This window comes from Schistocerca piceifrons, chromosome 1, assembly GCF_021461385.2.
Source record: "Schistocerca piceifrons isolate TAMUIC-IGC-003096 chromosome 1, iqSchPice1.1, whole genome shotgun sequence".
NCBI lineage: Eukaryota > Metazoa > Arthropoda > Insecta > Orthoptera > Acrididae > Schistocerca > Schistocerca piceifrons.
The window spans coordinates 532,152,495-532,180,052 of NC_060138.1; the positions used below are offsets into that span (position 1 = coordinate 532,152,495).

A 27,558-nucleotide genomic window follows, 5' to 3' on the forward strand; every position below is an offset into this window, starting at 1 on the left:
ACAATGCAGGAGCAACGGCCTCCTTGTAGTACTCCTCCGGTCAGTGTGCTTAAAGGGTGGAAAGACATTCGTAAACAATCGAAAATGATCATATCCAATGTACTCAAGTTTTTTACTGATCTGGCCGACAATGAAGAAGCGAGGAATAACTTAAATTTTGCACGAATTCATAAACTTAATTCTAAAGTATGTTGTGTCTCCAAGTCAACTGTAGGCCGTATTAGCAAATTTGTGTCATTGGCAGAATCTCCAGACATGAATGAGTGTTTCAATTCTCCAAGAAAGGGATACGAACATGAACAGAAATCAACTGACTTTGACGATTTTAACAAAGAACTCGTGCATAGAACTGTACTTCGATATTATGTCAGAGGAGAGTATCCAATGGCTAAAAAAATACAGGCTGACCTCCATGAAAAAATTAATTACTCGGGCTCAGAGACCCCTGTTCTTTGTTTTCTCTGCTCCCTTGGTTTCCGATTCAAGAAGTTAATGACGGACAGAAATTCGTAATGGCTCGCAGAGATATTGCACCAGCAAGAGGAAGTTTTTGTGTACAATGCGCTTCTTGCATGCTGAAGGCACCAGGCCTGTAGTTTACTTGGATCTCACAAAACCACATGTATACATGGCATGACTCCAAAGGAAACAGCGATTTGAAAGTACCTACTGGTAAGGTGGCTGATTAATCATCGCCTATGCTGGTTCATTAACCACAGGCTTCGTACCAGAGGCCAAACTTGTTTTTCACAGTGGGAAAAGTTCTTGCCAATCTGATTACCATTCAGAAATGAATGGAGAAGTTTTTAAGAATTGGTTTATTCGACTTTTGTCTGCGCTGGAAGAAGGGTCAATTATCGTGATGGATACCGCCAGCTACCACTCCATTCGGATAGAAAAGCTGCCATGTTCAAATTGGCACAAGGCAGATATTATAGAGTGGTTAAAGAGAAAGAATGTTTCATTTTCAGTTGATGAAGCGAACGCTGAACTCCTCTCTAAGGAAGAAATCGTAGGTGCCAAAAAGACTAACGAATTAGATCAACTGGCAAACAGAATGGGACACCAAGTTGTACGTCTACCACCATATCACTGCCAGTATAATCCCGTTGAATTGATATGTGCCCAAGTAAAGCAAGAAGTAGTTAAAAGAAGAACAACATTCAAACTTGCTGATGTCGAGAATATAAAACACGAAGCTCTTGACAGTGTTACTCAGCAGGACTGGTAGAGGTGCGTAAAACACGCAGAAATATTGCAAGAAACTGATTTATTGAACCAGGGTTTAAGAGACACCATAGTGAAATCTGTGATGATACACCTGGCTGAAACAAGTGACAGTGAATCTGAAGACACGGAGCTAGAAGATCCTTCAGTTTACATAAGTGCTGTCTATGTAAAAAACTGACTTGATTTAAATGTTTGTCTATTCATTTCAGTTATAGAGGACATAATGCGAATGTTTTTCCCTTACAGAAGACATCTGATAAATTTATCACAAATGGTGGCAATTAGTTTACTCGACAGTGACTGTTAATTAAAATAGGATTGTCAATTCTGCATTAATTAACAACAGTTTTCCCTAAAAACCTGTATCAAATGTCTTTACATTCAGATATAATCTTACTGCATTTATTTTACTTCTACATTCGAAATTTAACTCCTTTTTTTCATAGAAGGATTTACTGGTTGTTTTGTAGTAAGGGTAATGTAGTTCATAAAATGACAAAACGTTGTGGTGCTTCTGTATTGACTGTATATATAAACAGTGCAGTTGCATCAGAACAGTCCCAGCACCTATTCTGATTCTCCGAGAAGTGCATAGAAATCTATGATATTTGATGACTTTTACAAAAAGCTAGAATGTAGAATTCTATTACTTCAGTATGACAGAGGATAGTATCCGATGGCTAGAGAAATACAGGGTAATGTCTGTGATAAAATTGATTATTCTGGCCAGTCACTTCAACGCACTATCATCTCCACCCACTTGGTTTTTAATGCAGAAACTGTAATGATGGATGAAATTTGTAACAGAAGACAGGGACATTGGAGTAGTAAGAAAGAGGGTTTTGTGTACTAAGCACTTGTTGCCTGCTGAGAATAACAGGCTTACAGCAAATTTAGATAAAACTTGGGTTTCACAAAACCTTTTGAACAAATACTTTGCTCGGCTTCAGTGGAAATATTGGCTTCAAAATAATTACAGTTACTTTTGGGTAGCGTATATTGATGGTTTGATAATGGATGCAACGACGAAGGATATGTATTAGCAGCCAGTAAAATATTTTCGGGAAGTAGGGAATATTCTCGGTCATATTAAAGCCAGCTGTCCGAACAAAACTCTTGGTGACAGCCTACAATGACCCACGGGCTGCTGCGCACGGAATATCACGGAAGTAATTTTCCTCTGTACGTGATACGATATGATAATGGTGTCTGAAATGCTACCAAAAGTAATTTTGTAGTTTTCTTAACAACTTTCTCATGGGAAGTTTCTTCGCAGTCCTACAGAATGAAAATTCATCAGCGTCTACATTTTTCATTATGCAGTCGGCGCAATTTCATTCCTCCTATAAGATTTTATTTTTTATCTCAGAATACTTTTATGTTTCCAAAATAAGAGATGCATCATGTGCATCTGTAAACTTTGAGGATGTTAATTTTTTTCAGTTCTATTACATTAGTGATTCTGTTACTACCACAAGTTGAAGTAAAAAATTATTTTCCTCCAAAATTTCTTGTAACATTAGTTTTCATTTTTTTCCCTAGCAGCTAGTGAGAATTTTCTTTTGGAAAGTACTCCATCATATTCTAGACTAAAAATAGAGTTGCTCAATATTTCTATTTGAATTTTTATGAAGCTTTGAAATTATCACTATAAACAAAAAAAAAAAAAACTGGCAATGCTGTAAGAAGACGAGATGACTTTGAAGCCCTATTTTCGTGCCGGCCACTATAGTAATTTATTATTTTCAGTGTTAATATTTCCTCCAAATGGGATGCAAGAAACACCAAATAATATGTCAACAGAATTTTGTATTTCATGGTTGGGAGACTGAAAGTAAGATATGTCTTCCCCAGCAACGTGCCTGACAAGGAAATATCACCAACTTGATCTCATATTTTAAGTAAGAAAAAAGCACACTTACAAGATATCAGCATTATTAGTCAATCCCATCCAATCAGTTCCATAATTCTTATAGCACACAGTTATGATGTTCTGAATGTACAGCATTTAAAATTCACTCGCACCAGTTGGCACTTGCTCTGTGTCACAACAGCCGCCTGTTGTCTGAATTTGAAGTACTGTACAAGAGGGTGAGTAAGAGCTTTGTCTGCATAATGTCAGTGAACCAACAAGTGCTAGTGCTTTGCTCAGTGTGTGAAAGTATGTGATTTCTACCCTAAAGGTGCTACCAGAAGTCTCTTTGGTTTGAATATTTTTATGTTTTGTGTTGGGATCCACGAATGTAGTGTAAATTAATGATTTGTCATTAAAGGAATAGTGTAGTGCATTTTAATTATTAACATCATTCTTGTGTATTATTTTCTTTGGATTGAAAAAGTGACACTGTTGAAGTGAAGTACATTTGCAGGCATTGTGTTGTTCTTTGAGATGATTGGCATGAGTGAATTGTAAATCATATATCGTTAACTCAATTTCATATTAATTCTTCAATTGATTAGGCTTATTCATTTTAATTTCGAGGTGTAATATTGAACATAGTCTATATGTGTGTGAGGTTGACATATTATGTACTCTTTTCATGTAAAATGTGTTCTTGTACAAGATTTCAAAATATGTGCAGCAGACATGATCCCCTCCCCTCTGGTTTTCCCTCTCTTTCAACATCGTATCAATAGGAGGATGCTGCTTGTCACTCCACTGTACAGTATCTTTGCACTTAGGCATTAGGCAGCTGCAGTAGGGTGGAGGGAATAAAAACCATGTATTCAGAAAGTCATACTTGTATACTATCAAAATTTTGGCTCATATTTATGGAATTGATTGCTGGGGCAGACCTACAGCCAGTGTACCTCTTTCTCCTTAAAATTTGAGGTTAAGTTGGTAATGTTCCCTTGTGAGTCCAACACTTACTGAGGCAGAATTAATAATTATTTCAGCTTTGATGCAACAAAATATGTCTTTTAAATATAATTAATTTTGTTTTTCTGCTTGCAGATGGCTGAGAAAGAGGGGAGGAAGCACTCACAGCCACAGCGAATAAAAAAGTTGTACGTTCTGGCTGCCTTGTTAGTTGAAGAACATCAGCAGTTATTAAAGCAAAAAGCTATTGGATCCACAGGTACATTTCCTGGTTTTTAGAACTTCTTTAAAATATGATGTGTAGTTTTTCATAAGTTTTTCTTTATTGTATTTCAGTGCGAGACAGTTTGATTACTTACATATTAGTTTTAATTTTTTATTATTGGAATCAGTCCCTAGCAATGGAACCATGTCAGTTGGACATAACTAGCAAATGATACTAGTGAAAAAAGTTGGAATGCTACCTTGCTTGACACAAATAAAATGTTCCATAGTGTAGGCGTGTGGACAGGACTGGAATGATTTTTTAACTAATGGGTGTACTGTACATCACTTTGGCAAATTAGAACTGAAGATCTCCAAGATCAGAGAAAAATTGTGCAAAATGAGGAAATTAAGAAGAAAAAATTATTTTTTAAAAGAAAAGTTAGCCAATTGACTTAATTGTTCATCCATTTTGCGCAATCGTGGTTTCGGCTCTAAACCCATTCTCAGGAGTGTGTTGAACTCAAAATTAATAAAGTATACATAACATGCTGGTCATAGGAACAAGCAGTTATGTATTTGAAAACATTACTTATGTGTCTGATCTGTGTGTGAGATGCTGTCATCAAAACAACATATTTCTGGTTTTATAGACCAGTTGTCATATTACAGGATATGACCACATATTGAAGATACATAATATAGCTGACTTTTGCACAGTGAAAAACCACTAACACACAGTATGGCATATTTAATAGCTGCTGTAGTCCTATGACCTGCATTAGTCACTACTGTTCTTCAGCTGACGTTAACATAAGTCAATTCAGTGGCAGAGATCATAACAAAGTGGCACAACTGTGTGAGCCACATGATCTTCACTTAACCAGACATATTACTAGGAAAGAGAAAGTGGATATATATATTTAGATAATGCTTAACATGTCCTTGTAACACACACTTATACCAGGTTCTTGCTGGTGTACATTGTAATATTCTAAACTCAGAGTGTAAATATAATCATTTTAGATGCACAGTAAAATTTTGATCTTCAACCATTGCATGGGTGCAGTATCATAAAATTGTAATTCACTGATTTATGGAGACTTACATAATAGATGTCGTGCCTGTGCAATAACTTCTATGATCCATGTGAAGTGTTGGGTCTGCCACAGAACTCATAAACTGAAAGATCCTGAGTCAGAACTATTCACGGACATTCTCTACACATTACTGAAGTATGGAAGTCCCCACTACATCATATGACTATTCAGTAGAGTGAGAACAAAGGTAGCTGGGGGTGGCAAGGGGGTAATAGAGTGTGGAGAGAGCGGAGAAGAGGATAGGTGAAGATAAGTGGGACGTGTTGGGGTGGCTGAGAGATGGAATAGATTTGGGGGTGTGCATAGGGGAGTTAGGGGTGCGGGGTAAGCAGAGCATGGTATGTCTGTGAGCTATATTATATACCTTACCGTAGACTTCAGTATCACATGCATGTCTGTTAAATTCATATTGATGTACTTCTGTTACTTATAGCATATGAATTCCTGAACCAAATGTAATATGTTCTGTATACATTTCTAACATAGTACATCAATATGCTATATTATGTTCCCAGACCATACACTGCAATATTACATGAATATTATTAAGTACATATTTATGTAGCCATACTACTTAAAGCATGTGAATATCTCAACCAAACATAATAGGTTCTATACACTTTTTTCAAGGTGACATACATTCCTTTTACAGATAATAATCAAAAATTACTGGGAGTTGTTAAAATTGTAAAATTACCATCTGTTGTTGAAAAGTCATATAAGACATAGATGGTAGATACTTCTACATGAAGACTAACTTAAGCTATTGTGCAAAACTAAAAGAAAATCATAGCTCAGTGATGTCACTATAAGGTAATATGGTCCTTAAATTACATCTATATGGGGTACATAAGCCAGCAGCCTAAGAAAGTACTTTAGGGTTTGGAGAAGGGGGAGGGGTAATTGGAGTTGGAGGAGAGGACAGGGTGGGTGGAGGAGGGGGGGATGGTACATTAGTATACTACCCTATGTACTTGAGCATCGCTAGATAAGTACCCACTGCTCCCCTTCCTCGTAATACCTTTGATAAAGCAAAGATCATTTGGCTCGCACAGTGGTGCTACTTTGTTATTATCTCTGCCGCTGTTGACAGATGTTTACGTCAGTTGGTGAACAGAAGTGACTAATCCAGGTCACAGGAATACATTGCCTGTGAAATACACCATACTTTGTGTTAAATGTTTTTCAATGTGCACAATATCAGCCATATTATGTGCCTTCGATATGTACACATATCCTGTAATACAGTACGACAACTGGTGTGTAAATCTAGAAACATATTCTTTTGATGATGCCATGTCAAAAACAGGTCATACAAATTTTAATATGTAAGTAATGTTTTTAAATATGTAATAAACACTTGTTCCTATGCCCAGCAGTGTATGATATGTACACATTAATATTTTCAGTTCATTGTGTACTTGAGGGTGGCTATAAAGCCAAAATCATGATTCTGTTAAGTAAATGAACAATTGACAGTCAAATCACAGAAATTTCTTTTAAAAAATTCTGTATGACTGTGGTGCTCTATTAAGTAAAGGTCATTAGTCGAAAAAAATTAATTTAGTATGCAGATGTGCACATTGATATATTATCTTTCATTGAATGATAAAACACATGGTTTAGCAAGAAAGAAAAAACTTAAAGAAAAAAAGAGTGTTGATTGGGTAAACATAGAGGAAAGGAAGGGAATGTGTGTTGTTCCAGCGTAATACTTTAATTTTCCAGGCTTGTTACTAAAGTCAGAAAGAAGCTTTTGGTTGTATAAAATGAGTGTGGGAATTACTCAATGACAAAAATGTGCCATGGTCATACTGATGACTACTTTGTCTTTTACTGTTTTCTCTATAAATTATGTCTTTATCTCCTACAAATGATTCTTCATTTTCTAAAACAGATCAGAATTTTGTGAAATATATGTGTGCACACTTTGTGTGTGTGGTGTGTATCTGTTGGGACAGGGTGGGTGTATCTGTAATAATAAATGTGCCCTATCACAGTGGAGTGTTTGCATATAGACTGAGCCCAGATGTTTTATCCACAGGAAAAAAAATTGAACATAAACTGACTGCTTATATGTGTGTATAGGAGAGAAGAAAGTAATATGGCAGTTTGGTAGGGGTAAGGATGTGGGGCGATGGAACAAGGATGGAATGAAGGGATAAAATGAAGCAGAATTGTGCAAGACTGATTAACCTCAGTGGTAGTAGCAAATTGTAGACTGCGAATGGTGACACTCAAAAACCAAAACAGAGCAAGGAGGCCCGCAATCACAGCATTTCAGAGTATGCACATCATATCATCAGTATCACATATGTATATCATCAGTAGCAGATGATTCAACAATTTTCACATGAATAGCATAGTTTAAAACAGACTTGTACTTCATCAATTTGCAGACACAATTTACCCAATGTTGCCCAGATAGTCAGGTGGGCAATGGGAACATGAGGCAGTCACTGCAAGTCTGAGCCAGCTCCTCCCTCCACTACACAGAACACGTATGGGCTACTGCACATGCTGATATCATGGGTCACACTACATCTCACAGACTATAAATAATAATAAACCACCATTATGCAGCTGCATCTTTTCTCATTTTATCACAATATGAACTTGATTTTGTTGATTTGTTCATGCATCATGTCTTTGAAATCGATTGTTTCTGGGATTTGTGTTAACATAACCTGTAACCTGTATGAGAACATCATTGAGGAAGGTTGACGGGAGCCACCTATCTGTATGTTTGCATAAACTTTGTTTGCAGTGGTTTTTGTGTGTGTGTGTGTGTGTGTGTGTGTGTGTGTGTGTGTGTGTGTGTGTGTGTGTGTGTGTTCTGTACTTGAGGTAGGAAGAGAACGACTGCTAGTGACCAGTTAAATCAGTGGTGCCTGTCAAAAAGTTCCATGCAGAGTGACTGATGTTCCAAACTGCCTGCTAATTTGATTACAGCCCACGTTGATTCAACTTACAATTGCTTGAAATACAATGTTTGAACTTTTCAGGGAAATATTTTTATTTTGTGTCTGTTACTGAAATGATTATGTTATTTTTAAATAGTAACTTACAGACTGAACTAGATGTGAAAGAGTGACAGCTGAGATTACCAGGAAACCACCTATGTATAATTAATGTTCATTGCCTTGCTGTTGCAACTATTGCTACAGTGTACAATATGTAAATTAAATTAGAAATTAGATACTGATATTTTCTTATCACCGTTTAGGTGGCCGAAGCACAGCATTGATGGGCTTGCTCAATAGTGATACAGATTCTGATCTAGATACCAAACATGTTGACAATGCATGGAAAGGTGCAGAAGCTTATCACTTTTTTATGCTTGCTCAGAAACAGTTGTATGAAGGTAAGAAACTTTCTACAGTGAAGGATTTGAAATTTAATATGAATATGAGAATTTTATGTATTATAAGCTAATGGTGAAATCTAATCATTTGATATTTTACTGTATTTCCATACTCTTAAAACATTAATCAGAAGTAGATTTGTGTGTTAACTCAATTAGAACTAGTAATTACAACTTCTTCTTTTTCTTCCCCCTCCTCCTCTTCCTCCTTGAACAGTTACATTACAGAGGGTCAACTTTCCTAATTTTCAAGGCCTTTTTAGTCCATCAGTATGCACCTTGTTTTATCAGACATGTATTATTAGTGCCATTTCCTCTGTGATGATGGAAAGACTTTTCTTCACAACATAGACATCAAGTCTGAGTAAGATGTGGTCATTCCATCGTGGTGATTTTATCTGTATTATATGCTACTTTCATTTCCATTACAAACCTTACCCTTAAGAGTGACTTCAACAAGACCACTGCAACCCTAGAAAATGGCAAGCCAAACTCTGTCAGTCAGAAATGAAATTGCTACAAAAAATTTATGGAATGATAATTGGTTGTGAATCATACTATGAGGCAGTAGCAGTTCAAAACAAATGATGCGCAGTCATTTTTTTGCCTCACAATCTTTGGCCCCGATCTGCGTAACAAACACAAGAATTGTGGCATCAGTAAAAATGGGATGTTTTGAACAATCACCTTGCAGCCAAAACTTTGCTCCAAATGATTTTCACCTCTTCACGCTCAAAGAAAGGGACTTGGCTCCTATCACTTGACTCTGATGAAGAATTTCAAGATACCGTTTTAAGGAGGTCATTGCAATCTCAGGGGGCAGAATTTTATGTAGAGAGACTTTGTCACAACTTTCTCATTTATTACATTGTATTTGTTTCATACAGAAATGTACGTAATATTTCCTGTTGCATTGTCTTGTATAATCTTCAATTGGGCATACTACTGGCTACTGATACACGAGATAAACACTTATGTGCTGTTTAAAATATTTTTCATAAATAAAGCAGCTGGTAGCAATTAGATGGCATGACTTGTTTCATGTCCACATTGTGGCAGCTTCAGCATGGGAACCTCTTAGTCTGATATCACCTCCAGTGACTATTTCCTATAGCAGCCCTTAGCAACGTGTACTGTGCTACACGATGTAGCTATAATTTTACTGGCAGTTAGCAGCTTATGTCAGTTTCAGTGACTTTAATTCTATGTGGTTTTAAAATTAACTTCTTAAAGAAGTATTGTTATGTGACAAGTATTATTGCTCTTAAATTTGTCTGTTAGGTGCAACAATGAGTACAACTTTCTTATAAATCTGTTCAGAATGAAAACTGTTTATTCCTATTTTTATCTATATTGCTATTTATTTATGATCTTTCTAGATAATTATGGATGAAGACACCCATAATCAGCATCGAAACATGGTAAAAGTAAAATTTCATTACAAACAGTCAACTGTTTTATATTTACCATATCCTTACAAGATGATAATCTTCTGATAAATTTATTTTGACTGTTCCAGTATTATTTTCCAGATAGCCTTTGTTTATTACAATTGTAGGTGCGTTTTTACCATTATGTCATGGAAGGTTCAGCTCAGAGGGTAGCTATGAACGTAGCTACTATTTACAATGTAATTTCAATCACAGGCAACTTAACATCACTCACAAAGGGAGGCCATGGCGTTTGGAATGCGGATTTACTGCAAACTTTGTACACTATTAGTACTCCGTAAGGACAACAAAATGTGTAAGGAGTAGTGCGTACATCTCAAGCGTTATTGAGAAAATCACAAGATAATTTCAGTCATCAAATATGTACCTGTGCGTGGCCTTTATTATCATAAAGCGGTGGCAGCTGAGTGGTTAGCGTCCAAGCCCCGTAATCCTAGGTCGTTGTATTGAGTCCCATTCGTCACTTCTTCTTCTTCTGCTTCTGCTTCTTCTTCTTCTTCTTCTTCTTCTTCTTTACAGTCATATTCTTTTGTATTTATATTACAATTGATATAATGGGAAAAATACATGTAATCAGATGAACTTTTATTAAATTTACAATGTTGTTTGGCAGTCTAGAAATTTTTGTTATCACAAATAATATAATATTCATAACTACCGACTAGTAAAGGACCTGACGCATAAGTAGTAGTAGTAGTAGTAGTAGTAGTAGTAGTAGTATGGTATTCTGCCTTACGGTAGGTCTTGTCATGGGTTAAGCTCTTCCACTTTTGTCTGTCCATAGCCAGTCTTTTCATTTTTGAATATTTGTCTCCTTTGATATTGTCCAGCATTTGATATCTTCTTCTTCCTCTTCCCCTTTTTCCCTCCACCATTCCTTCTATTCCTTCCTTCAATAAACAGTCCCTCAAAGTGATATTGAAAATGTTTGCTTGTCCGTGATTTGAGAAATCCCTTATACCTGGAAGGAACCCGAGACTACTTGTTACCTGCAAGTTTTGACTGCCACAGACAGCTTTCAAAAGATGTACAACTAATCATCGCTTTCAACATTACGAGTACAAGTTTCAGGATGGTATTTCTCGTAAAAACATAGAAAACATAAAGTTAAACAGCACCAGCTGCATTGAATAAATACTATGTTTCCACGCAAGGTCTTTTGAGGTTTTCCATGGAAAAATAAACCTCACTAACATTTTTAAAAACCTCTCTTTCATCTGATAATTTGGAAGCAAACCATGCATAACACAGCATTTCCTTGAATATCGGCGCTGATAATTGGTCATGCAGTATTGAGAGTATTTTAATAGTGTCTACATGAGAAGCAATTTCTCGTTCTCTTTCAATTAAATAAGAACAATTTTGAAGATGTTTAATGAAATGTTTAACTTGCCTGTAGAAATAAACATCACACGGTTGGCAAATTGGCATGCATTTCGGAGGTACGACATTAACCGTACATGTTCCAAGTGATTCGTCATCGGTGAAAAATTTCGCTGTACAAACCAGGATTCGTCTGACCCCCCCCCCCAAGAATCTATTATTAATAAGAATTTTTCTTTCTTCATGTAGGGAAGCATGACACTAAAGAAAAATTAACAATATAATTGCGTGGTAAGGTTCCCAGATTTCGAACTCATTACAACAACATTCGGAAGACCTTTCATTAATTTGTCAACGATGTTCTGAACCTTTGGTCCAAAGTTCCCTGTGGCTTCTAGCAAACAAAGAAACACATGTGGAAATAATTCGCCACACAATGTAATCGTATATTTTGCCGTGTGCGAGTGTGTCACCTTATTCATATTGCGCCTTCTGACAAACACGGTCTTCGAATTTCTTTCGGCGAGAGTTCTGTTGTGTATGAACTGGTACTGACAACCTGTCTGGTCTGTATTGATAACAATTTTTTTTTTATTTATTTTAAATTTTTTTTAATTCCGGATGACTGCCCTCGTCTGCAATTGAAACTTTCTCACAGCTTCAAGCGTTTCTTCCGGAGATACACATTCCCTCAAACTCACATACTGCATGATCTTCCTCTGCCGAATTCTGTGCCGTAGTTTGAATTTTTTTATCCATGAAAGCGATGCTTTGAAGATGAAGTCCTCCGATTGCAATTGGCCTGCGGCAGCCAGGGTTCACTGCTGTAGGCTTCTGGTTGTTACCTGAAAAGTAAAATCAAAGTTTCATTTTATTAATATAATTATTTCTTCGAATGAGGTTGTTGAAGATACAGCAAATTAGATGTAGAGTGATGAAAATGAACACTTACTTGCTGATAATTTTGGTGAGACTCCACGAGGTCCACAAATCAATTACCGAATATTTATCAATCGTTGATCCTCCAGGTTTTATGTTTTCTTCCCATCCCTTCAAATCATCTTTTCTTGTCAAACTTCTTGACCTTTTTATCTGGAGAGTTCGAAGACTCCATTTGGGGTGTTCTTTTGCCAGTTTAACAACTTTTATTTTGGTCTCCAACGGAACATAATCGCCTTTTGATGCCTTTTCTGCTGGCTCATAATCTCCATCGTCAGATGAATTTTCTTCAACTTCACGGAATTGATCTCCTTTGTCTACTTCATCAAAATGAATAAGGTCCTCATCAGTGATGAGTATTTTTTCTCCTAACATTTCCACGGTAGCCCGATACAGTTCTTCTCCAATCACCATTGCATCAGCAGAAATCGTTGCTGATGCTTCTGTATAGATGACGTCCGCTTCTTGAAGAAGACTCTCAGAATATATAAACGCATCTTTCAAACAATGTTTCGCAACTGCACTATGGATTGAATATTCATGACATTCCTCACCACAGTTCTCGACGAACTGGGTGTCACTTCCATTTTTCTAGTCACGATGTAAGGTTTTATACTTCATGAACAATTCGCACGTGCGTTATTTCTTCCTGCTGCATAAGCAAGGTCTCACTGCTATGCGAGTTAACCATTGAATGATCCCCATTCTACCCCGTTTTGAGCCTGGCCCCGTTGGTCGGTTACTAGTCTGTAGTTATGAATATTATGTTATTTGTGATAATAAAAATTTGTAGACTGTCAAATAACATTGTAAATTTAATAAAAGTTCATCTGATTACATGTATTTTTCCCGTTATATTAATTGTAAATTGTAATATAAATACTAAAGAATATGACTGTGTTGGGGGGGGGGGGGGGGGGGTGATGAACGGGACTCGATCTAGTGACCAACGACCTACGATTACTGGGATTGGATGCTACCCACTCAGATGCCGATGCTTCATGATAATAGCGGCCACGCACATGTACATACACTCCTGGAAATGGAAAAAAGAACACATTGACACCGGTGTGTCAGACCCACCATACTTGCTCCGGACACTGCGAGAGGGCTGTACAAGCAATGATCACACGCACGGCACAGCGGACACACCAGGAACCGCGGTGTTGGCCGTCGAATGGCGCTAGCTGCGCAGCATTTGTGCACCGCCGCCGTCAGTGTCAGCCAGTTTGCCGTGGCATACGGAGCTCCATCGCAGTCTTTAACACTGGTAGCATGCCGCGACAGCGTGGACGTGAACCGTATGTGCAGTTGACGGACTTTGAGCGAGGGCGTATAGTGGGCATGCGGGAGGCCGGGTGGACGTACCGCCGAATTGCTCAACACGTGGGGCGTGAGGTCTCCACAGTACATCGATGTTGTCGCCAGTGGTCGGCGGAAGGTGCACGTGCCCGTCGACCTGGGACCGGACCGCAGCGACGCACGGATGCACGCCAAGACCGTAGGATCCTACGCAGTGCCGTAGGGGACCGCACCGCCACTTCCCAGCAAATTAGGGACACTGTTGCTCCTGGGGTATCGGCGAGGACCATTCGCAACCGTCTCCATGAAGCTGGGCTACGGTCCCGCACACCGTTAGGCCGTCTTCCGCTCACGCCCCAACATCGTGCAGCCCGCCTCCAGTGGTGTCGCGACAGGCGTGAATGGAGGGACGAATGGAGACGTGTCGTCTTCAGCGATGAGAGTCGCTTCTGCCTTGGTGCCAATGATGGTCGTATGCGTGTTTGGTGCCGTGCAAGTGAGCGCCACAATCAGGACTGCATACGACCGAGGCACACAGGGCCAACACCCGGCATCATGGTGTGGGGAGCGATCTCCTACACTGGCCGTACACCACTGGTGATCGTCGAGGGGACACTGAATAGTGCACGGTACATCCAAACCGTCATCGAACCCATCGTTCTACCATTCCTAGACCAGCAAGGGAACTTGCTGTTCCAACAGGACAATGCACGTCCGCATGTATCCCGTGCCACCCAACGTGCTCTAGAAGGTGTAAGTCAACTACTCTGGCCAGCAAGATCTCCGGATCTGTCCCCCATTGAGCATGTTTGGGACTGGATGAAGCGTCGTCTCACGCGGTCTGCACGTCCAGCACGAACGCTGGTCCAACTGAGGCGCCAGGTGGAAATGGCATGGCAAGCCGTTCCACAGGACTACATCCAGCATCTCTACGATCGTCTCCATGGGAGAATAGCAGCCTGCATTGCTGCGAAAGGTGGATATACACTGTACTAGTGCCGACATTGTGCATGCTCTGTTGCCTGTGTCTATGTGCCTGTGGTTCTGTCAGTGTGATCATGTGATGTATCTGACCCCAGGAATGTGTCAATAAAGTTTCCCCTTCCTGGGACAATGAATTCACGGTGTTCTTATTTCAATTTCCAGGAGTGTATTTGATGACTGAAATTATCTTGCGATTTTCTCAATAACGCTTGAGAAGTGCGTGCTACTGCTTGCACATTTTGATGTCCTCATGGAGTACTACAAGTGTATGAAGTTTGCAGTAAATCTGCGTTACAAACACAGATCTGACAAAGATACAAAAATCATTGTGAAAGCGTGTGATAAAGTATGTGATAGATAATCAATGTCTATTGATTTGTCTTGTCAAAGGTCTCAGATACTAATAGAGTAAGTATCACCTTTTCATGATTACCAGTTTCCAGTGCATATTACCGAACATTTTTTTTTTTTTTTGTAGCAGTTTCCACTGTGTACCTACATATATTGTAACCTGTGTGAACCTTCATGTATTATGGCACGCATGCCTGTATGTATGTTTTACCTATTTGTTTCTTGTGTAGAAAAGGTGGAAATTAGGAACCAGCCTGATACTTGTCATGACTGTGTCGGTACATTAAAATGATCCACAAAATTAATGAGACATATTAAATTATCATCCAGTTAATTGCCTCCACAGTGTAATTAATTAAACACTATTATGATTGACGCCAAAAAGTTGCGAATTTAAGTTTGAGTAGTGGAACTAAAGCTGTATTTGGTCAGATTCACACTTACCACCAATCCTCAAACCTCTCCCACTTGCTAGATGCAAGACAGTGCCACATTTGCTATCCAGTAGCATCCAGGGCTACAAAAATTTAACCACGTCTTTTGCCAAGGCTTCTGCAACTATCATCATGCCCAGAAATGAGAAAGATCTTAACCACAATTCTTGTCACTTCTCTCAGTGGTATTCTGCTATAAAAACAATATCCTTATGCCACATATACTCCCAACCCCATGTCACATGAATCATATGAAAGACCCAGGTGCTAGAGCTGTCTAGTGCTCCCACCCAGCTCATCTTATTCCATTCCAGTCACAGGCATATCTTTCACTATTAGAGGCAGGGCTGTAGGTGGAAACAGTCATTTCATATACCAGTTTCACTTTAACTTTTGCCCAGCCTTAATGTGGGTATGAGCGCAAACCAAGGGTTCACCAAAATGAAAGACCACCACTAAAAACCATGGTCAAGAACACAGTTGCCCACCTGGTGGCAGAACAGGGCGCTGAGCAAAACTGCTCGACATCAATGGGTGCTTTGCTGCTTTGTAACCCGAGTCCTATAGACCCTTCTCCTGGGATCAGCTCCTAGCTTCTCTGAATTATGTAGACAGGAATTATCCTTACGCCATATCTCTTGATCCCACAATCCTCATGACCTCAGTCTCTTCTGGCACTTGCCCCATACCCAACTCCACATAATTCATTGCACACACACATCATCTCTGCAGTTCCCTTCTTCTTCTATTCCAGCTCACCCTCCCAATCTACTCTCTACTGCATGCCACACACAACTCCTCATGTCTTCTTCAGGGTGAGCTAATGAGTGCTGCATTCATTTCCCATTCCCTTGCTGGCTCTCCCTCCCAGCCCTTAGCCAGCATACCTTCCATCCTTACCTTCTCCCCTCTACCCCTCCTGTCCCCTCGCAGTGAATTCACCCAATACAAGCATTCACCCCAGACAAGCTAAGCTGCAACACCAGTATGATGTAGTCAGCTTGGGCAGATTGTGTTAAATTGCACAACAGGGTGAAAAAAGGCTATATTAGTAACCAATACCCTGTAAACAAAAGCTGCATAAGGAAAAACAGAAACTGCACTATTTTAACAACAGCTATCATTTATTTACATGATGGGCACAGCTCACCTCCTCAACAGTTCTTTGGTTTAGGTGAAATTTTACATTCTGCCTCTGGTAGATATTGCCGTGTGATATAAGAATAAGGAAACCATTTACAATATTTCACAGTAATTTCACACACAAAAGAATATCATGTATGAAATTACTGTGAAATCTTGTAAATGGTTTTCTTATTCCAGTATTGCAATTTCTGGTACAAAATAATGTCATTACTTGAATATTATGGAGTATCAAATGATGTTCCGAATACTTTTGCAGTATAGCTTTTATTAGTTCATGTTTCAGTTATATTTAATCTTGCAGTTGTTGTGTGATAAATAATGTAATAAATCAATGTTCTTTAGATCTCACAATACAGTAGATGTATGAGATAATTTATGTGCCATAGTTCTGCTTGAGAATCCAAACTTTTTGGAAGCTATTAAGATTTGATACCTCTATTTTTACAGGCAATTTTGAAGCTGCAATGAAAACTGCCCTCCATCTACGTGAATATGAAGATATACTTGAATCTGAGGATGTATATTGCATACTTGCATTAGCCAGCAGTGCAAATAAGGCATTTGGAGTTTGTTCTAAAGCGTTTATCAAACTTGAATCTCTTGAAACGGTAAGCTTCCAGTTACTCAGCAGTTGTATTGTTAAACTGTTTTAGGAGAGTATCAGCTGAGTTGTATACAGAGAGAATTCAGAAAGTTACTCACTTAGCTGCAGCTACCTCACTTGTTAGTCATCCACAAAAGCAGCATATTCCCAGTTGTATAGGAGCCTGTAAACACCCTCTCCATAAGTGTGCCAGAGTAGTTGCAACAGTACTGCAGATGTACCATTGTTATTCATCAGACACATACCCTGAAAAGAAAGTATTTGTAGGTCTTTCAAAAGCAGAGACTTGATGTGTCTGTAATAATTATGAGTAATAATTAATTATGAGTGTGTCTCCAGTTGCCAGAGACTGCTGTTGTGTGTGTGTGTGTGTGCGTGTGCGCCGGGGGGGAGAGGGGGGGGGGGGGGGGGGAGGGTGCGCGCACTATTTTCGACAAAGGACTTGCTGGCTCAAAGGTTATTAGTGACAGTAGCAATTGTATTTTTAAAAAATTTACCTCACTTACTCAATTTTTACCCTGATTGAATCCAGCTTGACTTGTGTGTTAGCTTTCTACCCAACCATTGAACTTTGACTCAGCACTCTTTATAGTTCACAAGAAAAATATGGAACCTGTTGATCAATTCTAAAACACTCCAAGTGATTCTGTTGGACCTAGTGATCCCTTAAGAAAAACCAAGAGGGTAGCCGGTAAGTTGAACTAAAGTAACAAGACTTCCCATTGTGTTAAAAGATTTTTGTATCTAATAAAAAAGGTAACTCAAGAGCTTTTCATAAGGTCAGTAATCTTCTTAAAAGTAATGCTCTTAGAAAACATTTGATAATAACTCGTGTGATAGGGTGTGTAGCTGAAGCCATGATAACTTATGAACTCCTAAAGAAGTCAAAATGAGGTATACAAAGGGTGTTCAAAAAGTTTTGCACAGTCATCTCTTTTTTTTTTTTTTTTTTCAGGACGAGAATGAAATTTTTTGTGAACATACTTATAGCTAAATGTTCCAAGTTGGTATATAAAAGTATTCTCTTTTATTTACAAGTGAGCCATAATGGACCGTGAAGTAGATGTCAGATTGCAACAACGGAAGGTGAGGGAGTTCCTCTTCAAGACCGGCGATGACTTTGCTCATTGATTCACAGGAAGTTGCTCCCTGTTTGTGGGGAGGACACAGTGGATCGCAGCAGTATCCAACGGTGGTTGCAGAGGTTTGAAGAAGGTGATTTCTCTCTACTGGACAATCCACGATGCAATAGACCATCGATGGCAGTGAGTGATGTGAATAAGGAGACCATTGATCAAATCATCCAAAATGACATGTGTGATGACATGACAGCTTGCTGAAATGACTCATTTGTCACTGGGTAGTGTGGTATCACTGGTACAGTCACTAGGGTACAGAAAAATCTGTTCAGATTGGGTGCCTAGATTATTGACAAGAGAAATGAAAACGATGAGGAAGAATGTGTGCGAGGGTCTCGTGAAGACCTTTACTGAAGAGTGGAAACAGTGTTTTGACGGTGTCATTATCCAGGATGAAACATGGTTGTTTTTGTCCAAACTGAGAGCAAAACCCAATCCATGGACTGGCCCTTGGAAGAAGAAACTGAGACTTTCATGAACAGCAGGCCGAAAGATGGTGGCCTCCTTCTTCTGAGATCAGTGTAGTTTCATTTTCATTGACTTTTTGGAACCTGACTCCACAATTAACCAGGACCATTACTGTTTGTCATTGGACAAGCTGTGATGTGTCATCAAGACCCACAGACCACAGCTTCAGGGTCAGCTTGTCAACTACACCATGACAATGCCAAACCCTATACTGCCCATATGACGCAAGAGAAAATCAGGAAAATGGGTTGGAAAATTGTTCCTCATCCTCCCTACAGTCCGGACTTGACTTCGTCTGATTTTTACCTCTTTGGTCGTCTGAAGGTCCACCTACACGATGAAACATTTGATAGTGAAAAAGACCTTATTTTCTGTGTCAAGTGATGGTGTAAAAGTCAATCCCTAGAATTTCACCAATGTGGATTTACATCATGGAAAGAACATTGGGCCAGCTGATGGAGGCTACATTGAGTAGGTTCAATGTATAGCTAAATGTTGCAAGTATATTCACAAAAAATTTCATTCTCCTCCTGCAAAAAATAAGAAAAAAAAATTATACGACTGTGCAAAAGTTTTTGAATGCCGTTTATATTTATCGATGAGAGAGACAAACGGTAAACTGAAAAAGACATCACTTTTACTTTTTATTTCTTGTGTTACCTGAATATATGAAATTATTTTTTCTGTGCCTCAAGATACACCCATACATTATAAATACAAAGAAATGTTACAGGTTCCAGCAGTTTGGGCACACTCCTTTTGTATTATGTGGGCAGAGCGACTTGTGTGAAGTGTGGCATGGCACCCCTTTTATGTCCCTGATAAATGTGTCAGCATAATCATTCATATTAGAGCAGGCAATTACTCAATCTTTGCTGAGGAAGAAAAAGTTCAAGGAATCTAGGTGATGAAATACACACCCTACCTTAGGGCAGTGAAGCAGCTGAAGGCGACACGAGCTACATCATTTAAAACATCCTAACAGTTATCTTAAGTTTTAGAATTTTCAATTATGTAGAAAAGAATGTTTCAAATAATGTAGCTTGTAGGAAATAGGTCCCACTTGTACCTGAGTATGTATTTATAAAACCTGTACAGGAGGACAGCCACTGAATCTGCGATCATGCCCAAGGTAAAGCCTGAAGATGCAGACGAGGTGAACGTGCAATACAACACAAAATTTATAACAGGAGTATCTTCAGTGAGATTCACTATATAATTTCCTCCAAAACAAAGAAAACAGAAACAGAACACCACTAACCCTTTTGCACCAGTGAACTTCTGTAGAAATCAGGAGGGACTGTGCTGCTCAGCTGGTGAACTGCTGCAGAACTCGAGAGGGACCTGTGCCACTCAGCTGTAGCAGTTCTGTCTCTCCTGGTATCTATGTGCTTCACTAACTCTACTTCTGTGGACATTTTGACCTTTCCAGCATCTAGCAGCTGTGTTGGAGGACTGTAGAGTTAGCAGTAGACTCACTAGATAACAGTTGCAATCAGTTTTAAAGTGTAGTTTCAGCTTCTGTTGCACTACTGATTTCCTGCCTTGTTTCAGCTCTTTACTGATGTGGTGAGCTCCTCACTTAGATGTGTTGTAAGGAATGCAATACAACACTGTGCACCTTTCCGTGCTTCACAATTTATCATAAACTGAAGAATTTTTTTAATGTAACACTCTGTGAGATGAAATTGACGTAATATAATGTAAACCAAATGTAAATGAACATTAATGTACACGTGTAAACAAAAATAACTTTAAACAATGGAAATCCAGGATGGAATAATGACAATATTATGAAAAGGATAGTTGCTACTCACCATGTAATGGAGATGGCAAGCCTGGCCTTGGCAACCACAGACAGTGGTCATGTGTGAGAGTTGTGTTTGCGCACATGTGTGTGTGTGTGTGTGTACTTATGTGTGTCATCTAATTCTGATGAAGGGCTGTTTGGCTGAAAGCTGTGTCGTGCCTATGTGCAACTCAGCATCTCTGCTATATGGTGAGTAGTGACTACCTTTGTCATAATAGTGTCAGAAATAACATTAAACACACGTTTCAAATAATGAAGCATCCACCCCACCATTGCTGCGTCCGAAACTGTGAATCTAATAGAAGATACAAAAAAATTACACAAATTGTCTAAAAGATCCAGAACAACCTTTTTATCCAAAATGAAGATCGAAAATTTGAATATATAGAAATATTTTTCCAAATAAACATTTAAAATAATGTCTTACCATTGTAATTAAACTGTGAGTGTGAAAGCAGGGACAGAGAAAGCCCATGGCAGGGGATAGGAAGGAGTTTACTGTACAGTGTGCATGAGCACGACTCGACTAAAACAATGCCAGCGTGAAAGGGTTAATGGAAGAATCAAGCTCTTTGTTCTTCATTACATCATTACACTTCCTGTCGTGTCTCATCTTGTCACGTTAGTACCCAATGCTGAAGTCATTGGCTTCCAGCATTGATTCTTCTTTGCCTGTTGACATGGAATGTTAAAAGAATGAAAAACATACAGTGAAGTATAAATTACTTCAGAATTTACATGAAAGAACTGAAGCTCCTATTGGAGGTGAAGAGACTGATTTTAAACCAATCTTAAAAACTCCACTCCAAGGTTACAGTCTTCACTTAAAAGATTAACATAGTATTGTTGTCAACAAGATTATAAGTGGAGTACAAGGTAAGATTGGGCAGGAATGTCAAAGGAAATCATCCTTGTTCATTTAAAAGGGACTGTCCTGTCTTTCATCTAATCAGTTTAATAAAATTTAAATTTGGATGGCCAGATGAAGATTTTTAACCCATGTCATTTGGAATGTTAGCCTAGTCCCTTAGCTATTCTATCACGCTGCTCAGCCCCAGTGGAAAAAGCACAAAAAACAAAGTTACACTTTTAGTGAGCAGCTTGTAGTACTGCTCATCAGCAGTCCCATTAACCACATATGTCCAAGCTGTTACTGCTGCCATACATGCCTCACTGCTACTACTGCTATTATGCCCCAGCTCAGTGTACTTGGCACTGCAAGAATGCTTCAGTAGAAAGGCTCTGAGAGAGCATGTTATTCATCTTCCCTCTTAGTGTCTGGTACTGGAGTTGATACTAAAACATCAGAGACATTCATGAGGTTGGGGATGAGCACTCACCAGGGGGATGTTGCATTGCAGGCAAGTGACCACAGCAGCATAAGCCTCACACTGTGTGGTGGGCATGTCCAGTTGCAGTGTGCTGCAAAGTATAGAAACACTTTGCCAAACTGTTTGCCACTAGTATCAACTGGATTGGTCTCTCTTTAACTATGTGTTTCCTGGATGTCACCTATGGATCTTCATCAGATTTTTTTTTTTTTTAACTGCTGTTAACGACTTTTGTCTGAGAATTTGTTTCCTCACATAATGGAGACTCTGCAAGTGATATTCTTTCTACTGTTTCCCAACTTTTGATCTGTGTTTCCTTGTGTATTCACTTATTTTATGAATATAAAGCTTAATGTCAATACTTAATGCTTGATGATGTCATCGCCTTCTACAGTGGATATCTTTTTGTGGGGAGGGATCAGGCTTTTGGAGTACAAGACACCAATAGATGCTGCAGAAGACCTAGTTTTCTGTTTTGGCTGAAGCTTAAGACATTATTTGTGAAATATCTTGCTGTTTTCAGCTTGTTAGATAATCAATAGAATGCAAATGCCAGTTGTGCATATACACAAATGAACGGCATTTTCAGTGACATATCTAATACAATATTAATCACACAACACTGTGAACACCATCTCTAATCGCCACTAATATCAAAACCTTGATGTACGCACTAACAGGGGAATATTCCACCTGTGACATTTTTCCGGTTCCATACCTCAATCGGTAAAAATAGAACTCTTATAGGACCACTTTGTTGTCTGTTTGCCTGTCTCTCTGACTGTAAAAAACCCTTTTTCTCAGTAATGGGTAGATGTATCAAGTTGAAATTTATGCCACATAGTTAGGTCCATGGTTCCTTGGCAATGCAATCAAAAGATATGGCTATTTATGTTGCATATTTTGACGCTTGAAAACTTGCTCATTAAAACCATAGAGTACTTCTCATTGACCTAGAATCATGAAATTTGGCAGCAATCAAGATTTCACAGTACAACAAAAAGGCAACATCAGAAAATTGTTAATTTGTAATTATATCACATGAAGTAATTTTATTTGTTATCCAACTGAATGTCTGTCCATTTGTCTGTTAAGACATGTTTTTCCAAAGAACAGGTAGAGTTATTGAGTTGAAATTTATGTCACATGCTAAGGTCTATGGTCCCTTGGTGCTGCAAAAACTTGATGCTTCTAAGTCAATGCAATTGAAAGATACGGCCATTTGTATCACATATTTTGATACTTGCAAACTCACTCATTAAAACCTGTAGGGTACATCCCTTTGACATAGAATCATGAAATTTCTCTGGAATCATGGTTCACAGCACAAGTAAAGGGAAAAAATTGAAGAATTAGTAATTTGTAGTTGTATTATACAAAAAATATTTATTTTGCCATTTGTTACCAACAGAATTCCTGGGGCCGATATCTTGCCAGTATCAGTGTCAATAACAGGCAAAAGTTGGCAAGAATCTCAATTCCCGGGATGGATGAACTGTCTATATACACAATTTAGTTTGTATGGAATCCTTAGAGTGTGAGTCCTACTCATAACTGGCCAGTTTTTTTATCTCCTCCAAACACACTAAAATTTTGTCATGTTCACCACCCAAATTTCATACTCAACTGACCAACTAATAACTTGGCAAAGATAAAAGAAATCGGTCCACCTTTCATACAGAGTGATTTAAGGTGGAATTATCACATAACACTAGTTGCTGGAAATGCAAGTGCCAAACTAAAGTTCATTGGAAGAATTCTAAGGAAACTTAATTCACCCATGAAGAAAGTATTTTACAGAATCTCTGTTCATGTGATTCTTGAGCATTGCTCATCAGTCTTACAGGGTAGGATTAAAAGAGTGGATAGAAAAGATTCTAAAAGACTTGTATATCTTGTCACCAATTTGTTTAGTCAGCACAGGAGAATCGTGGAGTTGCTCAGTAACTCTAGTGGTGGATGTTAGAAGAGAAGTGTTGGTCATTGTGTAGAGTTTTACTGTTAAGAGTATAAAATTCCAAGAAAATTATAGGAATAAAATAAATTCGACCCACATATGTCTCACATAATAGCCATTAATAGCCATGATGGTAAAAATCAAATAAATTGGAGCATTTTACAGCTTACCAGCAGCCATTCTTATTCACTGCTATAATAGAAACACAATGTACATCTGCCACACACTGCAAGATGACTTGGGAAACGTATATGTAGATGTATATAATTTTAAATGTTGAGCAAGTAAGAACCTCGAGGTTCATTGGTATTGATTCAGTGATACTGAAGAAACATATGCCAGAAGATGATGGGTACAAAACATTGTGACAAGACGATGCCACCACTTGGCTGATAACCCGAGAAGAATTCATCATTGAAAAAAACATATCTCATGCTACATATCTACTGTCTCCTGGCTCCTTTCTTCACTGAAATTTGTATTTTATCGGCATTTAATTTTTTTTTTTGTGGGATCTAAAATTTAAAAAACCTCTCTCACACCGGCCTGATTTAGCTTCACTGACCAGGATAGTAAAAACATGCGTATATTAAGGGAATTTTCATTCACAAAGCAGGCTTATCAAATTCACACAGTTCAATACTGTTCTATCCTGATTAAATTGAGCTTAACTTAAATTCCATAAGGCAGTGAAGCAATTTCGTAGTCTCGGTGCGACGAAAATTGTCAGTCGATCTCCTGAAAACATATTTGTAATAATTATTAACTTTCGGTGATCACATGGGGAAGACCGGAGATCTGGTGGTAAGACCATGTTAGCCTATTTATTTATACTGGATATGTTGAGCATACAAAATGGCAGGTTTGTCCAGTGTAAATCAGACGTTCCCCACTGATCCCGTGCAACACAGCGTAGTAAGCAGACCTGTCAATAATAATCAGTTAAATAATACGCGAACACACTTACTTTAGTTTAGTTCATGTATTAAATTCCTTCTCATACAGAATCTCATCAAGATGGTGACTAGCTCAACAATACATACATATACATCCTCCTCCTTTCATGGCTAATCAGCAAGAATTCCTTCATTCTTTTCATAAGAGAAAACATAGATAGCAGAGAAGCTATTCCATGGAGTAAATGGACACTCCAAGGAATAATGGGGCTTGAAATTACTTTGCATTGATAATCATCGTATATTAAAGTTTAGGAATCGGTAAGATAAGAAGAGATATTTCGAGATATGTACTGAGTTATATAATTTATAAAATTTCTGAAAATATCGCGGAGAGACCACTGCAAGAGACATTACATCGCCCTTCGCAGCGAGCAAAGTTGATATGTATCGACTTTGCAAGCTAACTATTGGCTTAGCTAACTTGTTAGGATTTGTGGAACATACGTTCCTATAAATTTTAAGAAGTTAGTAAGATTTTTTGATTACAAGAACTGAGAGAGATTTGGTATAGGTAACACCGATCTTCGTTACCTAGATACCTAGTTAATGCTTTCAAGTGTACTGGGGCATACCCGCATCCCACGTACACAACCACGGAAGATGGACTTACATATTTGTTAATCAGGTCTACCTATTCAGGAACTGACCTTCACAGGGAAACCTCGGAAAACCTGGAGGCTTAGACCCCAACTAGGTATCATAGATGATAGGAAAGACAGAATAATTTAGAAATTTGAGAGATACTCTAGAATTCATAGGAAAGATAAAATCTGCCTCATAACCAAAAAAAAAATCTTTACACATGCAAATTTTTACAATCTTCTGAAAAATTTTCTTCATCGATGTCTTGCTGAACTGCGGTGAAACTGATCGAACAGGAACATGGGACACGGCATGGAGGACAGGCGTTGCAGTGGCGTACCGGACAGGAGACGTAATGGATTTGAGAGACCAGAAGGAACCTCAGGAACAGGTACTCAGGATTGTGGCATGAAACAATTGAAATTCGTCTAAGGAATGGTCAACTATTAAAGATTCCTGGAAGAGGAGGGTTAGTCAAATTTCTCCAGATTCATTTTGAACTCAAATATGGACCTGATCCATCCAATCTTCCACCTGAGGAATGGGAAAATCCATTCGTCTTATACTTTCCACACCTAGGTGTCTTAATCGATACTGTAGTTGCACAATATCACAACTCCAGATCGGAAAACAATTTTTGAAAACATGGATAATTTCATCCATCTTCTTGAGTAAGCCGAAAGGTTCTAATCCTGGTTTTCTTTTCTTTTCTTTTTTTTTTCTTTTTTCTTTCTTGGCTTTTCCAGGTGGAAGTAGATCTGAATCTTTCCTAACTTGGTTTCAAGTACGAATGTGGATAGCATGTCAGAATATTAAAAACTTTATTATTTGAGACAATTTAAAAAAAAAATTATATCTTATTCATACATGATTACAATGAAATTTTGCTGAAAGAGAACGTTTAATTAAGTCTTGCAGCATGACCTCTCCAGCTGAAATTAATCTTTGTTAGTAGTGACTGATGATCAATTTTTTCTCTTTTGTACTCCAATTGCTGCATTTTCTCATGAACATATATGAATGCAATATAACAATAAACAAATCCAATTGGAAAATGGCACATTATTGTAAATTCAATGAAGAACTTTCTCATTAACTCTAATTTTATAAACACACACTAAGCTAGTTAATTAAATTCTCTTGAATAGAATTTAGCTCACGCCAAAAAAACCAGCGAGTCTTTATGTCTGTGGACGGTTGCTATCGATTCTAATTTCCTAACGTGGTTCATTTGTTCTCCTGTGAACTGTCAGTTTACAAACACTAACTTCACTCACAAGCACCGTATTCGATCATATAGTTTCAGTAAACTTATTATCACTGGAGATTAACACTCCCTGAATGTGTATTATTTCACACGCACAAGCTTCTTTGGTGATCACCGCGTAGACAGATAGCCTGTAAGTCTTCACAGCAGCAATAGCTACAGTTCCACTTACTTTTCTATATATTCCTATACTGTCACAGAAGCAGTCGCTTACTGTTCATTAAACTATCACAGATGCTTGGCATGCTGTCATTTAACCTATCACAGTAGCTGAGGCATACTATCCTTCGCACTTCAATTTTTTCAACACCCAAATACTTCATACAGACTTTTCATTTAATTTGAAACACTTTCCTTAAAAGTACCTCTTTAGGTCTACATGGGGAAATAATCCTTTTATTCTTCCAGAATCCAGATATGCTAATAAATACGCACCAGGATTCGGTATATCAACTATTATATATGGACCTGTATAAATTAGCTTCCATTTTCTGATGGTCTTCTTAAAAGAATTTTCTGTCTGATATTGAAAGTCTGAATCCGTTTGATGTTTCTATCATGGATTTCCTTTCCCTGTCTTGCTGTCTCTGTAATATTAATGAGAGCATTGCGAATTTTTTCGTCCCATGACATTTTTGTGTCCTCGAGTTTAGGCAAGTTATCTACCCAAAAGTTTCTTTCGTTATCTCTGAACATCAGTTCATTCAGGGTAAAGTTTGTAAAACTATGTGGTAAATTATTATAAATCTGCTCAAACTCGGTCAAATAGTTTATCCAGGTAGTTTGTTTATC

The 27,558-nt window shown here is 38.3% G+C and overlaps 1 protein-coding gene across 3 annotated transcripts in view; it reads left to right on the forward strand.

The window, feature by feature from the left end:
* The window catches only part of LOC124798840 (WD repeat-containing protein 35), a 183,251-nt gene that overhangs the window by 148,714 nt on the left and 6,979 nt on the right, over nt 1–27,558 (forward strand). For all 3 annotated transcript variants that reach the window (XM_047262374.1, XM_047262381.1, XM_047262389.1), the window contains 3 exons: nt 4,187–4,310; nt 8,582–8,719; nt 17,097–17,257. In XM_047262374.1, the coding sequence (XP_047118330.1) occupies nt 4,187–4,310; nt 8,582–8,719; nt 17,097–17,257 (423 nt within the window). The remainder of the gene's footprint in view (nt 1–4,186; nt 4,311–8,581; nt 8,720–17,096; nt 17,258–27,558) is intronic.